The sequence below is a fragment of the Cucumis melo genome, chromosome 4 (genome assembly GCF_025177605.1).
Source record: "Cucumis melo cultivar AY chromosome 4, USDA_Cmelo_AY_1.0, whole genome shotgun sequence".
Lineage (NCBI taxonomy): Eukaryota > Viridiplantae > Streptophyta > Magnoliopsida > Cucurbitales > Cucurbitaceae > Cucumis > Cucumis melo.
The window spans coordinates 2,763,274-2,780,702 of NC_066860.1; the positions used below are offsets into that span (position 1 = coordinate 2,763,274).

The following is a 17,429-nucleotide window of genomic DNA, read 5'->3' on the forward strand; positions in this document are numbered from 1 at the left end:
TTTTTATATTTACAATAATTCTTCTTTTATCCTTATCTATGTTGTCAAATTTTCTTTTAATTACTAATTGAAAACTGGCCTAATATAGAAAGACTATGTAACTGAAACGTTGCTAAAATCAAAACTCAATCGTTAAAATGTCGAATTTGAAAACTAAACTAGAATGTTATCAAGTTTAAACATAGAGACTATAAATGAAAATTTCCATCTAATATTTTATATGCAACGTGTGTCATTACGTAACCGTATTTTTTTCAACTAGACAATGTGATTTTCTATTTTCTACCAAATTCACTTCTAATTTTCTCAAAACTTATTATTTCTCGTTTTACAAAAATATGACTTATAGGCAAATATTGAGGAATTTTGATAACGAGAATAGTCAAAAGGAAATTAAAAAGTATGTATTAGTTACAAATTAACTAATTATTCTTCAAATTATTCAAAACTTAGACAATTTTGTTTCAATTTCATCCCAATTTTTCTACACTTCACTCCAATTTGATTTATTTAAAAAGTCATTTCAACCCTTTTCTACATTTATGTTACATATCAATCAAATTTGTCTTAAGGAATCTCGAGAAAGTGGAGTTGGTAACAACAAAAAATGTTTTTAGGTTTAAAATTATATTTTATAATTCCAACCTTTCGTGTCTTATACTGTTTTGGTTCCTAAACTGTAAAAGTTCATGTCATTACAATTTTATTAACGTTCTAACAAAATTATTGACGTGTCTTCTATATATGGATGATAACCTTTTGCATTCTATACCATTACTCAAATTGATATATAAATAAAAAAAAATCTTATTAGAATAAATTTAAAATATTTTTTTCCAAAATTCCAATCAATCACATCCCTTATGACTTTCCACCCTTTATTTATTGTTGTTTTTTTCCAAATTAAAATATTTTGAAACAAATAAAATAAAACAGAAAACAAACTCTACGAATTAGAAAAAGAATAAAGGAAAAATTACATTTTTAGTCCCTCGGTCAGAATGAATACATACGTGGAGTCCAGTTTTAAAAATAAACATTCTTAATCTCCAGGATTTATAAGAATAGACTCATTATGCCATAGAGTTTTCAAAATGTACTTGTCAGCATGAGTTTTTAGAAATATGTTTAAATGATCCGTCAGATAACTTTATACTTTTATTTTCTACGATGACATTTTAAATTAGAAGAAGTTTTATAAATCATATCCACTCTAAAATTATTTCTATTTTTATTAAATATTATATAGTTATTTTTAAAAAAATCAAACATAAAAGACTTTATAGATCTAATTTTTAAAACTTTTGAACGAGAAAGGTACATTTTGAAAACCGACCGAATGAGATAAACTTAGGAATAAAAATGTCTATTTTTAGAAGCACGTGTAAGTCATTTGAAAAATAAAAATAAAAATGGGTATATTTGTAATTTCACTAAGCCTCAGCACCTTCCAAGAAGCTCCACTAATATTTTTCAATTTCAACAACTCATCTCCTTACTCTGTTTTTCTCATCGGAGACTCCGTCGGAGAGGGAAAAGAAAAACGAGCACCAAGTCCAACCGGAGAGAGAAATGGCTGCTTCCGATACTCAATTTGATGTAATAGTCGTCGGTGCCGGCGTAATGGGCAGTTCGACGGCGTACCATCTCGCTAAAACAGGGAACAGAGTTCTGCTTCTCGAGCAATTTGATTTTCTTCATCACAGAGGCTCTTCTCATGGTGAGTCTCGTACCATACGCGCCACCTATCCAGAGGATTATTACCATGACCTCGTTATGGAATCTTACGAGCTCTGGCGGATGGCGGAGGCGGAAATTGGCTTCAAAGTCTACTATCCGGCGGAACAGCTCGATATCGGCCCTTCCAACAGCGAAAGTCTCACTGCCGTCGTTGATACCTGCCTGAAGCATTCGATCCCTCATCTCGTTCTTGATCGTGGGGAACTGATGGAGAAGTATTCCGGCAGGGTGGAGATTCCGGCGAACTGGGTGGCGGTGTGCAGTAAATACGGCGGCGTAATTAAGCCAACGAAGGCGGTTTCGATGTTCCAAACTTTGGCTTACAAAAACGGGACCGTTTTAAAGGATAATGCGGAAGTAGTGGAGATTAAGAGAGATGAGAGTAATGGAAGAATAGTTGTTTCCACAGCCAATGGGGAGAGTTTTCATGGAAAGAAATGTGTTGTGACTGTTGGAGCTTGGAGTAAAAAGTTAGTTAAATTAGTTGGTGGGATTGAATTGCCAATTCTGCCATTGGAGGTTAGTGTTTCCTATTGGAGGATCAAGGAAGGGTTCGAGGCCGAGTACGCGATCGAAGGGGGCTTTCCAACAATGGCTAGTTATGGCAAACCGTATGTTTACGGAACACCATCATTGGAGTTTCCGGGGTTGATTAAGGTAGCCATACATGCTGGATATTCGTGCAACCCGGACAAGCGGTCGTGGGGGAGAGAAGGGCGGCTACCGATAGTTGCGTTAAAGGAGTGGATAGACGAGAAGTTTGGGGGGAGGGTGGATTCAAGTAGACCGGTGTCGTCGCAGTTGTGTATGTACTCGATGACTCCAGATGAGGACTTTGTGATTGATTTCTTGGGAGGGGAATTTGAAAAGGATGTGGTGATTGGTGGTGGGTTTTCGGGGCATGGGTTCAAGATGTCACCGGCGATCGGGAGGATACTAGCAGAGCTTGCATTGAAGGGGGCGGCGGAGGGGGTGGAGCTGAAGTATTTCAAGTTAGCAAGGTTTGAAGAGAATCCAAAAGGTAATGTCAAGAGCTTTGCAGATCAAGTAAAGCTTCACCAGAATGATTAATCTCAAAGGGCATCCAGTGGTTTACTTTGTTTAATTCTTCTTTCTCTCGTGAATCTGAACATTGAATAACTCCTCAACTCTTTATTAATCCAACCAAATTCAAAGCAAGTTTTAAATTTCAATTCAGACCTGACCACTTTATCAAGAAAATGTCATAAGTTCTTTGTCATTTTCTTATTAGAGAATGTTATTTAGTTTGTAAGCATTGAATTGAATTACGAAGTCTAGAATTAATAAATTGGAACAAAAAAGTCCATGTTTGAAATACTGAATCGTAAGATAAAAATAAAAGTCCATAAAATCCCTCGGTAAATATAAAAACTTCAACAAAATCGGAAACATTTTACAAAATCACATTTAAGGTTCAAAGATAACACAGCCATTCAATTACAGAAACCAAAATTAGAATTCAAGGGCATAATTCAAAAGCTTAATTGTCTAAAAGCTGGAAAGCCTAATTTTTTTTAGGCTTTGTAGCAAAAAAATTGTAACAAGAATAATTGTATCTTAGTACAATCTGAAAGTCAACAAATTAATGATCTATACTTTGTAATAGACAATGATTCTGTGATGTTTATTTGATGCACCCAATCATTCTGGGATTTGCTAGGGAAAAAATGGGGGAAATCCCAGTAGTTTGGATGAACAAAGAAAAAAAATATATATCTGACCACTCTAACGGTAGTAGTAAACATGTACAAACGAATAATGAGCCTAATTATCTATTTGAGAGGAAGCATAACCAGTTATATGAACTCTGCTCTTCAATTCAAAACAAATTTTTGGACCTGGAAAAAGGAGAAGGGAAAAGAGGACTAATTATCTCCATCGATATGGTGTTCAGTGTGCATGACAAAAAATGTAAACAAAAGATCAACGTTTAAGTTTAAACAAGTAACTATGGTTGCAAACAGCTGAAGAAAAGACACAAGCAAACTTTGTCATTTGTTTCGAAAATACCTTATTCTTTCAAAAATTACAATATTAACCTATCGTATATAATTTATATAAAACGTTGGACTTGAAACATGTGTAGTAGTGATTTAAAACATGGTGGTGTTCGGTTAGAAATACTTATGAACAGTAAGAATAATATTAAAAGCATGTGGTTACTTTTTAAATAAAATATGAAGTACAAAGGTAAAGCCAAAGCCCGATGAATAACTAACCAACTTGAGTGCTCAAACTACAAATGTGGCAACAAGTGCATGTAATATGGCCCAATAGAATATAATCCCCAGTCGTAATACAGGTTGCCGCATCAGCGCCCGATCACAAGATACCCTAGCAAAATTGCATACAAAATCTTGTTACATACTTGATCGGATTTACATATTTAAATGACTGTGAATATGAATATCTGAATGCCTACCAAAGACCATCAATCATGTCTGTTGCACGTCTTGAAAATTTTGGAACAAGTCTTGATGAAGCTAATGACTTGAAACCATGCACTAAAAAGGACGAGGATCAAAGGAACAGTAAGTTAAGCCGTCTAAGAAAGGAAAAAAGTTGAAAAGCAAGGTGATCGTAACCACATTAGTTTAGAGTTTTACCTTTATCGTCATCTTCATCCTCTAATCTATTACTACTGCTAGCAGGATCCACGTCTATGGCAATTGCAACTTGATCGGTATTGCCTTTGCGCAAGCTACGAACTTGAGGTGTAACAGAAGTACTGCTTGCAGCCCAAGTGTTAATCTGCGCAAGAATGCATGAATAGTTAAATTACTTCTCCTATTGCATAACAAAAAAGAAAATGATGAACAAAATGCAACTTAACATTACCATCCAGGGCAAACCAAGCAAAAATATACAGATCAGTTGACAAATTAGTCGAGGGGAAAATGCAAGGTACGAACATGCATGAGGCTATTTCAACAAAATTGGTGTAACATCCAAAATTGCAAGAGAGAATGTTTGAAAGTAAAAGCGACAGGGCAGGTCCCATTCCTAAGCTCACTTAAAATTTCACAGGATGTAGTAAACAATATAATCAAAAGAAAAGAAAAGAGCTACCAAAAACCTCACCAATGGTTCAGATTCAAAGATTTCAGGGGCAACACTGCTTGCTTTATTATCATCTCCAACATCTTCAAGCGAGTTCAGTTGCAATTTCTTGCGTTTCAGTTCTTCCACCTTGTTCTTTTCAACCAGCAACAATTCGTCCTTCCTCTGAGATGCTGCTTGAAGATCCTCAATTTCTTTTAAGATTGATGTTATCTTCTTCTTGAGCAATTCCTTGCGTTCATGAACTTCGTTTTCTTGGTCCCTGTGACCTATACGAGACAGCCCCGCCCGAGCTCCCACCATGTCAAACCATGTTATGACCTCATTGATATCCTCTGTACTTCTGTTGCTTGTTTGAGTTGCAACAAGAGCATCATTTGTACATCTTGTTACCTCTTGTCTCAAAAAGGAGATTTCAGCATCCCGATCTTGCAACTGTGCTTGAAGTTTTTCAACCTCAGTTAAGAGACTTTCAGAGAGATGATGAAGCTCATCAAATTTTGTCACAGTGATTGAGAGCTTTTTTGTGAGCTTCCCCCGAGAAGTTTCAACGCTCTCAAGTTCATGATTCTTTTCCTTCAAAACTTTTTCCAGCTCCTCAATCTTATTGGTCAGACCTTCCATCTGTACCTCTTCCTCATCAAGTGCATGCATTAAAGCTTCAATTTCTGTAGACATCAAAGCAAAGCCAGCCTGAGTATTGATAGTCTTGCGAACAGTGGATATATGAAGGACTTAAGCACAAATTAACATACCTTGGTCCTTTGCTGCGAGCAAATCTGTGAGTGATCTGACCCTCTCCCGTAACTCATCTGAGATGGACAAACCATCTTGCAACTCCCTTAATCTCTGCTCGAGGACCTTCCTTTCATTGTCCATTTGTTCCATTACTTTCTCCAGCTCACGAACCTTATCTTTTGAAGCTTGGAGATCAAGGGAATATCTAGTTGTGATTCCTTCTGCTTCCTTGATTTGACCAACAAGATCCATGCAAATCCTTTCCTTCTGAATGTCCTTTTCCTGAAGCTCTTTCTGCAAATTTGACATTGCAATCTTCATTTCCTTTACACTACCATCAAACATTTCAGCTTTCAGACCTATAAACTTCCTTACTGTTAACAGCAACCTGTCAGCAATCGTCTGGACATATTCCTCAGAGAGTAAATGAATTCTTCCTGAGCGTGAAAGTTGACCAGGTGCTGTGGAGATAATATTCACTCCCAAATTTTCACTAGTCAAATCATTTCCCATTAGTTCCCCTTTTCTTTCTTCAACTTCCTTAATTGTAGATGTGCATGCTTCAAGAAGCACTGCAACGCTTCTACATAGGATATCACCTTCCTTTTCTTTATCTTTTGCAACTGATTCACACTGTTGCACCTTCGACTCTAATGCTTCGACCAACTCTTTCTGTGAATTAACTTCTTGATAAAGCTCCCCCAGTACTTTAGATAGAGAATCGGATTGTTTATGGAATGACACAGAATGGCCATCTATCATTTCTTTCAGATCCCCAATTTCCTTCATCGATTCTTCTAGTTGATGCACAATTAGACTGTGTATTTCCGTTGCAACATTTTCATCCTCAGCAGCATTAGTGTAGGAGTTCAACCAGGAATCCAGAGCAAAAAAACTCCCCTAAAAGAAAAAGAATCCTCGTCAATAAGCCCATTGATTAAAACCTAAATAGAGTTTCAACAGTATGAAACCAAAACAAAATTTAAACCTTTATTGTGTACTATTTACAGTTCCGACTACCTTAATTATTATTAATTAAAAACTACCGTTAGATAATTGTTTCTATTTAACTGATGTGTTTACTAAAGAAGTGAGTACATTCCGGAAGAAAGAGGCTAGAGACGAGATTAGTCGTAATGAAGCAAAAATTTATAGAGTTGTCGTAAACCTATATTGCTAAGTTGAGAAAAGTAAATTTAACAATCTCAATAACTTGGATTTATTGAACTAGCAACCAAACATGGATTTGTCATATGCTTAATCCGAACCCACACCACACTAAAAGCGGAAACCAAGAGTCCACAAAATGAAAATCAAGTTTCCTGTCAGCAACTCTGATAAATGCTTGACCCAAGGGGCACTCTGACCAGGGTCAGGTACTGAATTGCGAAACAGCTATTAAGGGAAACAGGTAAATTTACAGAGGAACCAACGTACCTTGTCCTTCTTAAAGGCACCAGACACAGTGGAAGGAGAACAATTGACCCCGATAGGATCATTAGCTTTAGTACAGGACTCAATAGCAGCTTCCAGATTATAAAAAGCATCCAAATCCCTAGAGAAAGCATCCACAAGTAAGCTATTGATCTCATGCAAAGCCTCCTTTAGTCGATCAAGGCCAGATTTTAAGCCCATAAATTGAGAAAATTGGTTCTTTCTTTCCCTCAATTGGAGAGTAGATAACTTTTCGAGTTCTGAAAGAGCTTCAAGCTTGGAAGTCTCTGCTGAGTCCCTTTCCCTGGTCATTTCAGCAATCTCGTCGGAAGCTTTAGCTAGCTCTTCTTGGAAAGCATCATTTCTTTCCTGAACTTCATTCAATTCTGCCAGAAGCAACTCTGCTGCTCTTCTGGACTTCACAGACTCTTGTTCAGAGAAAAACATGGCTTCACGCAGATCAGAGCACAGTTTTCCAACATGTTTCAGTTTCTCAATAGGATCAGTTTCGTGAACATCAACATTCACTTTAATGTGATCTAAAGTGTTGATAATTGAGCTCAATTTATATTCTTTTTCCTGCAAATTGCTTTCTGTTTCAGTCAACCGGTTCTTCAAAGACAGATTCTCGGATTCCAGGGCCTCCACCTGTCCTGGGTAAACAGAGAAATCCCTAAACTTCTGCTCATAACTGGCGAGAGTATTTTCCTGAGACTTCATCTCAGATCTCAGTCGTTCCAACTCAGTGGTCATCTCTTCAATGGTTTGTTTCAGAGTGTCTCGTTGTTGAACCAAAGACTTTCCCTTCCGGACAGCAACATTTAGTTTCTCTCTTACAGACGTTGACTTCTGCTCCTCTAGATTAAGCAGTTCCTCCAACTCATCCTTCTTTTTATCTAAACTTTCAACCTTGACAATTAAAGATTCATGCATCTCCATATATTGATCTCTCTCCTTTGTCACAGCCATCAATTGATGCATTGCGTCCTCTAGATCTTTCTTGAGAACATTTATATCATTTTGCCAAGCAACTTGCTCATCTGTGCTTCTGGCGAGCATTTCTTCAGTATCAGCTCCATTCATGGCACTCCCAGGCACAGCGTTCCCCGAAGAAGATGCTGAATAATTTTGAATTAGCTTCATCACCATCAATTCAAGAAATCCAATTCTGCAGCTACCAGGAACCAAATCATTCATGTCTTCCTCTCGCAATGCATTACTTACCAAAGCCTCCAATTTCACTATGTTATGCTCAGTAGAAATTAAATTATCCTGCATATTGCTTAATTCATTTAATAGCACTGTGTTCTCAATTTCTTTCTCAAAAGTTCCAAATAATAGATGGTCATTATGATGATAGATTATTTCCAACTTTTCAGAAAGCTTCTCTCTCTCAAGCAAGACTGACTGGAGCTCTGCCTCAATGTGAGAAATTTTCTTCTGTGAATCATCCAGATCTGCAGTTAATGACTCACAATAGTTCTCTAAGTAATTGACCCTCTGAAGGAGAGAATCCCTATCATGGCAAGCCTCCGAAAGGGATCTGTGCAACCATTCAATTTTATCTTCTGGCTCCATGGACCGCAAGTGTGAAGGAATGTCGATCTTTTCTAGAAGCTCTTCCCATCTTTGCACTATAACATTCCTTTCCATTAATGACTGTTCAAGCATTTCATTTTGTTCAGCAAGCCCGTAAAACTTTGTTTGGAGCTCCTCATATTTTCTTCTCAAATCATCCCCAACATTTGCATCCAGCTGCACTTCATCTTTCCAGGCATCTGTAATGACAAAATTAGCATCAGAGCCTGAGCCTCCTGCAACTGAACTCCTTTGATCCCAGTCCGTATGGACTAAATTCTCACCCGTACTTGACTTTGCTAACCAATCAATCTTATCAATTATGTCTCTTGAATGAAAATTCTCTGGCAAATCTAGTTCATCAAGGATCTCCTCTATCCTCTGAAGAACTGAATCTTTAAGAAGGAATGATTCTCTTAGTGCAGTGGCAGAATTCCGAATGTACGAAAGCTCGGATTCCAGTGCTTCAACACGCTCTCCTGCTTCTGAATAGGTTTTAAGTTTCGTTTCAGTCTCGTTAAGCCTGGTGTCTTTCATCTGTAACTCCTGCAAGCACCTCTCCAGTTCACTAGAAGTCTGTGCCAGTAACTGCTTCAAATTATCCCGTTGTACAATCAAACTTTTTCCCTTGGCAACAGCTATGCTTAGCTTCTCTCTGATTGCAGACACTCGCTGCTCTGCTTGTTCCAGTTCGTTAACTTTATCCTTTAGTTCAGATCGAGAAGCCATTACAGCTTCCTGTGCCTGGCTCAAGCTTTCTTTTAGAAGAACAATTTCACATTCATGATCAAGAATCAAGGTGCTCAAGTCATTCACACTTTCCTGCTGTCCGGTCAATTTCATCATTATGGATTCAGACTCTTCTCTAGATAAGCTTAATTGCAACTCAGACTCCCTGTATTTTTGTAAAAGCAATGATACCATAGACTCCAAATGAATAGCGGGTATTTCAGCATGAAACTTCTCAGTGTCTTCTAGTGATAACACACTTTGAACATCTTTAATCAATTTTTCAATGCCAATGGAATCAAGGCATCTCTCCCTGAACTCAACAAATTCTACACTCGTATGTTCCAAGTCTAAGCGAAGTTTATCGTTTACAGACTGAAGTTGCAGTTTCTCAGTAATACAATCCTCCAGCGACTTGATTAAGGCCACAAAGTTGCTGTAATCTAAGGGATCATCCATCTTGATTTGCATGTTCATGTCACTTCCACTGACAGATCCACAAGAAGCAATATGAAGTTTATGCAATTCACCATATAACTTATGAAGCATATCAACGGTGAATTCATTCCTTCTAAACAAACTATCATATTTTTCAGTTATTTCTTCATATAACATCCTACATGCTTCGCTATTGGAAGCAGTAGTTTGAAGTCTCTCTCTCAGATCATCAATCGTTTTGACTGCATCTACAACAGAGGCTGAAATGCAGCTAAGCAATCGGTCACTAGTGCAAAATTTGATGGCTGAAGTATCAGATTTCCCTAATGATTCATCAAGCTTAACAATTGTTTCAGCAAGCTCCAATAAAAAAGAGTGCCAGTCCTTCTCAAGTGTCATCGCCCTTTCAATTGCTCCCTCCTGCAAATTGTCTAACTGATTACATACCAAAGAAACCATCTCATTTGAGCTTTGAGGAAGATCGCATAACTGATACTCTAACTCAGTAAGTGTTGATTCATATCCACGTAACCTTTCAGCAAGCTCCCTATTAAAATTCTTTTGGTGCGTGGCTTGTTGCTTTAAAGACTTGTTAAGAATCTCAAGTTCATAGATCTTATCACCAGCATCGTTCACATGATGTTTGAGGCATTCAAATAAAACCCTGTGCTCAATGTTGGCCATCACCAAATTGTTGCTGTCGTTCTCCAAAGCTTCAAATTTTTCCTTGAATTCATTCGATGTTGATATAGCAACATTCTGATGATCGCGCTCTCCCTTGAGCAACACACTGGCATTCTTGCTGTCCACAACCACTTGACGAAGCAACACTCTCAAATTTTCCACAAGTTCAATTGATAACTTATATGGATCATAAGGCGGCTGGATTTCAGCCTCCACCTCATGTTCTTCAACATTTACATGTGACTCAAAGGCTTGAATTAGTTTAGAAACAGCAGGGGCAGCCGCTTTACTACCTGACCTGCTAGAGGCAGAATTGGACTGCAACCCTGTGATTTCCTTCTCAAGTCTCTGTAACATGAGAGCTGCTTCCTCCAAGTGTTGACCCAAGGTTACAAACCCAAGAGAATCATCAAAGATTTCCTGTTCACTTACCATGAAGGGTTTCCCACCAGCAAGAACAGAAGAAGTATCAGGTAAACATTTCTTGAAACTGATCTGGGAAGAAACATTTTCTTGGAAATTATTTCCATGATACCGATCACAGTCTGCATTTTCAGCCTGATCCTCATCTTCTGTAGATCTCGTTTGAAGAGAAATTATTTCACCACAAAGTTCTTCAAGTTTAAATTTATGTATATTAAGACCGTTGCTGAGAAATACATTTTCTTCAATGAGTTGGTCAAGCTGTGCCAAAGCATCTTTAAGGTCACCCTCAAATTTCACACGTTTCTCATGTTCGGTTGACAGTCTCTCTTCAAGAACAAGCAGCTCAGACGCCATTGTCTCATTTTCATGAAACAAACGATTCTTATCTTCATCTACCTTCGTCCTATCTTCTGTTACCAGTGCAAGGTTCTTGGTTAAGTTCATATTTTCCTCTTGTTGAGTAGCAACCAAGTCTTTACAATTGGCAAGTTCAGCTGACAGAGTCCCATTCACCTGAAACAACTGCTCTCTTTCTTCTTCAAGCTTTGTTTTTTCCTCTGCTACTGATGACAAACTCCCCATTAATTTAGAATTTTCAGCCTCAAGAGCCACATTCAAACTCTTTAAGCTACTTAACTCTGATAAAATCTTTTCATTCTCATCGCTATACAACTCCTTTTCCTCGGCTAATTTTCTTTTATTTTCATTTTCAAAGGTGATAATACCATTTAATCTTTCCTTCTCCCCTTCTAACACTGTCACCAAATGCTTGCAGTCATCCAACTCTTTTGCCAATCTGAACATATCTCCATGTAACTTTTCCAAGCTATTCTCTGTCTCACTTGTTTTAGAAGAAAGCTTTTCTATCTCTGCCTCTGCAGTTAGCAGCTGATCTCTGAACTTCTCCTTCGCAATTGAAACATCTTCAAGTTCAGATCTGCAATGTGAAAGTTCATCGACGAGGCTCTGATTTCTCTCAACAACTTCATTGAGGGAGGTATTGAGCAGAGCCACATCTTTGGTTGATTTAGAACGATGGTTATCAAGCTCCATTTGTAGTTCATTCTGTTCAGTAATTTGCATGTTAAAGATTTCTTTGGAGAAACTTGATACTATCAACTCTTCTTTCATTCTTTCCAGTAAATCAAAAAAATTACAATCTTGTCCAAATGAAGAAAAAGTCCCTGACTGTGCATCTGAAGTTGCAGTCATATGTTCATTAAGGGAGATAGTATTGGCATCTCTCACATCAGAAACTTTCACGCTTGTTTGTGAAGCCTTTCCATGGCCCTCAGACTGATCTGCAAAATCATCTTCTGGTATAGATTCTACTTGAGACCTGCTTGAATGTATTGTATCTTCTGCATGAACTTGTCTTTCATCTTTCCAGTCATCTCTACTACTACTTGAACTATTATCCATGCCTAAATTCTCTCCCGGACTAGAAATTGAATAACTGTTTGATTCGGTTACAGCAACAGATACAGATGCCACTTCTGCTGCAATATCCTCTTCTTTATCACAGCGTGTTTCTTTAAAAGTAGTCTCTGCTGCAGACTCACTTGTGCCACCAGTGTCTAGCAGCTTGTCTCCTGCAAGCTCTGTTTCATGGACTTGACCAGATTGCATCAGTGCATCTCCCATGCCTATCAATCAAAAACGTAAGAATATATTTAATTATAAAGGACTTGCACTAGGTTTCCTTGACCACACAGTTTATCTAGACAATCCATCGGTAAAATACATTAGCAAATAAGTACCAAAGAACAAGAGGACAACCTACATCTTCCCTTGCTTGCAACAAAGACGTAGACGGTGAAACCAACAGCTCTTCTTCCCTACATCCACCCCATACTTCAACTATTCTTCCTTGCTGCTCCACAGAAGCAGAAGAAATTTGGGAAGATGATTCGGGGAAAGACAAATTAGAAGTAGGGTTGTCGTTCTCTTCAATATCAGTAGGAAGGGAAGGTCCAGATGATACAAATCCAATGGCCTCAGCATTTTGGATTGGGTGTTCAAATTCCTCCCTATACCCCACTTCCTGCATCGAAGTCTCTCCCTGGTCAATGGCTGAAGTTTCCGCTAAATCCATCTCTTGCTTAACAGAAACTGTGGAATGATCATCAGTCTCTGCTGCCAAGGAATGTTCTGTAGAAGATGATGCCGAAGAATCTACAATATGTGGATTGCCATCAACACTGGATGCAAGTACTCCGTCACTGGAAAACCTCCCAGATGTGGATTTAGCAGCACCAGTGACAATGTCTACATCTGCATCTTGCTGTTCCAATTTACTAGTATTTCTTGATGAACTTCCTTGGCTACCACTGCCTTTACTATCCTTCTTCTTACGGAATTGCTGGAGCTGATAAATACAGAAAATAAAGGGGGAAAATCATAAATTTCAGCTTGTACGGCCAAATGGGAGTGAATGGTGAATAGAAAACCATTCTTGAGACAAAGGTCCTTTCCAAGTTCAGATAAATCTCTGACAAACCAATAAAAATAAAGTTCAAGAAAAAAACCCACTTTTTCTGACTATGTTCTTCATCGTTGTATTAGAAACTAATACCCAAACTTAATATTAACCCTATGAAATTAGCATAAAGAAATCTACCAACTGGGAGTCACTGGAAGCCCAAAAAAGGAAAATAAGAGGGTAAAAATTAAAAAATAGAGAAAACAGCAAAATTTTGTTATCCAACTCGGTCAACATTACACCCTATGAAATGAGCATAACGAATTTCACTTTTATGGAACTATCGGCTACAATAATGTAATACTTTTACATTTTCCCATTCAACTCACTAAATGAGACACTTAACATTTATTTTAAAATAAAAATAAAAGGAACGCAAATTTACCTTCTTCCTGCCTGCGGCGAGCAGATCGGAACGGTTCTTGTTCTTGTCCATCCGATCCACTCCGTTTTTTGCCCCCACACTTACTTAAACCGTAATCACAAGTGAATCATTCATCTTTTCCAATGCACCAAAACTCTACAAAAACAATATTTCACATGAAAACAAAAATTAATATACATATCACAGTTCTTAAACGCCGCATTCATCTTCACCAATAATAAAATAAAGAAAAAAACAAACTAGTTTCAAATCCTAACTATCATATCACGGCTTCAATCCAAAACGCAAATAACGAACTCCTCCTAAACCAATCCTAAACTCTTCCAAGAATCGCACTTCTACATTAATCAAAACAAGAACCCACACCAATTACTTTGGATTGAAGCCATGGAAGGAGGAAAAAAAAAACAAGAAAAGAAATAAGAGGGAACGATTTGAAGGAGAGAAAGAACAAACCTCGATTGGAATCGCCAAGATCAATAGCAGAAGTTGGAGATGGATTTGGATTGAGAACAAAAAAATCTTCGCCTCCGTTTCACTCTCCTCTTTGTAATGCTTCGCTTGTTTGCTTCCCAGATCTCACGCAAGCTCCTTCGCTTTTCGTTGGTGAAACGTAGAGTCGATGAACCAAATAAATTGTAATGAAAAAAAAAAAGGAAACGAAAGAAATGGAAAGAAATGTGTTGGTCTGTGTTCTTGTTCTATACGATGCCGATTTGCAGTTTTGTAAGTCCTGAGGAACCGGCCTCGACCGTCGGTGCGAACCCGGTTTATTTGGTGAATATCAAACACGTGTAGTTTTTCTTCTTTATTTTTTTTTTTCAAATTACAAAATTGATAAAAATAGTTACAATTACACCTTCAAACTTTTAATAATAACAATTAACTTCTATAAGCATTAAAATTTGACACTTAAATTTATGATAATCGTAAAAATTGAATCCACAAATTAGAGACGAGCATGATAGACTGAAAAACCTAACCGAAGTTGGTCAGCATGTGTTGGTTTGCTTTTACTCCTTACGATCGAGTTTGGTTCGAACGTTTACTAAACTGAATATAGTTGAATCAATGGCGATTTGATTGAAAAATCGTCTCTGCCTACTCTTATCACCCTTTCCACGAATGATTAAAAAAATTTAATACTCTAAACTTATATAATCAATACCTTTTACATGATTTGTGTGAGTTCGAGGGTTCGCTTTTAAAATTTTGATAACTTTGAGAGCTCAACTTTTAATTTTGAAAGTTTAAGGGTGTGGTTGCAACTACCATTATAGTGTTAGGGTGGTTTTCACAATTTGCAAATCTTTTTCCTACATAAATGTATGACATTTTTAATACAGTGGGTTTGGAAATCTGTAAATTTTAACCTCTAATTTGACTATTCATTTCGATTATCATCGAGTCACACGTTTACATATAATGATTTAAATCTCTAGAATTCAAGTGTTTTTCAAATTTTTGAGGTTGTTTACCTTGTTTACGGTCATTCAATTCGGACATTTTGACCTTTTCAACTACATCGTCGCATGCATCTGGCAGTAAGAAGCTAGAAGACTATTTATTTAAGCTCGACAGTCATGTTAGTATTGAGATAAGGTATTGATTTCTCAAATGGTAAGAAGTGTATATTTGTTTGATGTACTTTTTAGCTTGGCGTGTGTTGAGGATATTTGAACTTTTAATATTTTGGTTGAAGGGCATGCATGGTAACTAGCTAGCTAACAAGCTAAAAATCAAGCTGGTGTATGCATGTTGGTGGGCGAGTGTTATAATTTGTCAATTATAGGGTTACATGATCTTCATGTGAATGCACAATGTCACACCTAATTTCATACTCTTCATTTATTAACCAGTAGAAAATGCAATATTTAAAAATGTTAATTCTATATAAGATAAGTAATTAATCGGTAAAAAAAATAAAGTAAAAGATACTGAATATTGAAACCTCCAAACTAAATTGAATAAAACTCAAATGCCATAAGAAAAAATATAACATTTTGAAATACATGGATTAAACATGTAATTTTTTTTTTTTTTTTTTATGTAATAGCAAAGTGATAGTCGTAAATATAGCAATTAGATTCAAAATAATCAAATATATAACAAAATATTTTAAAAAATTGTAAATATAGTAAAGTTTATAAAGTCTCATTATAATTTTAAATATCAATCAATCACTCATAAACTATACGTGTTTGAGGGAAAAAAAATATAAAAAGTAGTGTTACGATAGTATGTGTTTGGGGGAGAGATTATGATAATAGTGTTATAATAATTCGTGTTTAAGGGAAAAATTATGATTGTAATAATTTAAAAAGTAATAATAAATCTTGGATTTGGTTAGTTGGATAGAGTAATGCAGGGATGTAAGAAACTAAAAGAGAAGATAAGAAAGGTGTATTCAAGAATTAGGATAACCCTAATCTCCATTTATCATAATTGTCATGCTAAACACGATTTGACCCAATTTCCTATTTTTTCTCTCTCTCTAAAGCTTAAAATTGCCAACCAGGTAAATGGGGAGAACTGGATTTAATAGGCCCAAACTATACATGTTGTTTATTGGGCCAGACCCACTGAACTCAGCGGACAGGCCCACGGATTAACGATTCGGCGTTTAAAGGCCCAAGTGGGTGCTTGATTTTGCGATGGGCTTGACATTCTGGACTCTGCTTCAAGTGGCCGGCCGCCCAATTGCCATCGACCCCACCTCGAGATCACGTGCACGCATGCCTTTTAAAGTTTTGGATAATTGCAATGGGCAATGGACATTATTCTCGTGCACAATAATCAACTATACAAAATCGATTTAAAAAAACTATATATATATAATAAAGTCAACACTAACAGATTCTGATTTATTATTAATACTCACATGAATGAATGAATCGTTTGCTACGTCTACAAAAAGAGAAAAAAAAATCAATTTTTTGTATTTGTTAATATTTTTTTTGACATAGTTGTTACGTTAGGACGAAATTTATGGCTTAAGAATGGATTTGGTCCTTAGTATTTACTTTATTACATTGTAGTCTCCTAGCTATGAAAATAAGTCAATTTGGTACTTACCATTAATAATTTGCTGGAAGCCCAACAAATACGATGTGAAACTGTGATCTATGACTTGAGATATATAGGAGTTTACGTGCTACTAATGAAATATAAAAAATTGTTTCATTTGTTTTATAAGTCGTTTGTCCAGTATCTAATACCAAAATTTATGTATATGCAACATGTATTTAATGTGTAGTACGAATAAGTCTTGTTCTGTTATTTTGTGGATGGACAGATTGTTGATCATAAAACTACTTTGAAAATGATCACTAGAAAAAGAAAAGAAAATGACTGCATTTTATTTCACAATTGAAATTTATATGGTTTGACGCTTATTGTTTTGTTAAAGGGAAATCATATTTAACATGTAAAAAGTCAAGATTCCTTGGTATTTTCAAAATCAATTTCAATCTTAAAACCCCCGTTTCAAAAATTATGTTACAAAAAGGCAAAATTCGAGGTACTTGAATGAGATAATATTTATCAGCAAATCCGTAGAGTTTATTTTATACACAGTGTTCTAATTATTATGTTTATATAATTTATTTCACTTTGTCGTAGATGCCGAGTAGGTATGTGGAGAGTCGGAAAGGGGATGACCAATCAACTTTTAGTTTGGATTTATTTGACTATTTTTATTTAATATAATAAATT

General features: G+C 36.5%; 2 protein-coding genes across 3 annotated transcripts; one reads left to right on the forward strand and one right to left on the reverse strand.

The window, feature by feature from the left end:
• Positions 1-1,461: 1,461 nt before the first annotated feature.
• LOC103503750 (probable sarcosine oxidase) lies at positions 1,462-2,937 on the forward strand. Its single transcript, XM_008468074.3, has one exon. It carries the CDS (start codon positions 1,573-1,575, stop codon positions 2,809-2,811), a length of 1,239 nt encoding a protein of 412 aa, XP_008466296.2. The 5' UTR covers positions 1,462-1,572; the 3' UTR covers positions 2,812-2,937.
• Positions 2,938-3,229: 292 nt separating this feature from the next.
• On the reverse strand, positions 3,230-14,398 carry LOC103503751 (trans-Golgi network-localized SYP41-interacting protein 1). Of its 2 annotated transcripts, XM_008468075.3 has the most exons (10): positions 14,172-14,398; positions 13,716-13,850; positions 12,628-13,216; positions 6,997-12,494; positions 5,577-6,459; positions 4,843-5,489; positions 4,368-4,512; positions 4,184-4,265; positions 3,981-4,095; positions 3,230-3,599 (listed from the first exon to the last, which is right to left on the reverse strand). In XM_008468075.3, the coding sequence occupies exons 2-9, from the start codon at positions 13,764-13,766 to the stop codon at positions 3,993-3,995; spliced, it is 7,998 nt and encodes a 2,665-aa protein (XP_008466297.2). In that variant the 5' UTR covers positions 13,767-13,850; positions 14,172-14,398; the 3' UTR covers positions 3,230-3,599; positions 3,981-3,992. The 2 variants fall into 2 exon arrangements, with proteins under 2 accessions (XP_008466297.2, XP_008466299.2); XM_008468077.3 differs by lacking the exons at positions 13,716-13,850; positions 14,172-14,398 and having other exon boundaries at positions 12,632-12,780.
• Between the last annotated feature and the right edge of the window lie 3,031 nt (positions 14,399-17,429).

Excerpts from the sequence above, each read along its gene's own strand:
- LOC103503750 (XM_008468074.3), top strand. The coding sequence starts at position 1,573 with ATGGCTGCTTCCGATACTCAATTTGATGTAATAGTCGTCGGTGCCGGC.
- LOC103503751 (XM_008468075.3), bottom strand. The coding sequence starts at position 13,766 with ATGGACAAGAACAAGAACCGTTCCGATCTGCTCGCCGCAGGCAGGAAG. Across the intron at positions 6,460-6,996 it reads GTGCCTTTAAGAAGGACAAG|GGGAGTTTTTTTGCTCTGGA; the intron begins GTACGTTGGTTC and ends TTTTTCTTTTAG. Across the intron at positions 4,513-4,842 it reads TCTTTGAATCTGAACCATTG|ATTAACACTTGGGCTGCAAG; the intron begins GTGAGGTTTTTG and ends ATTCTTGCGCAG.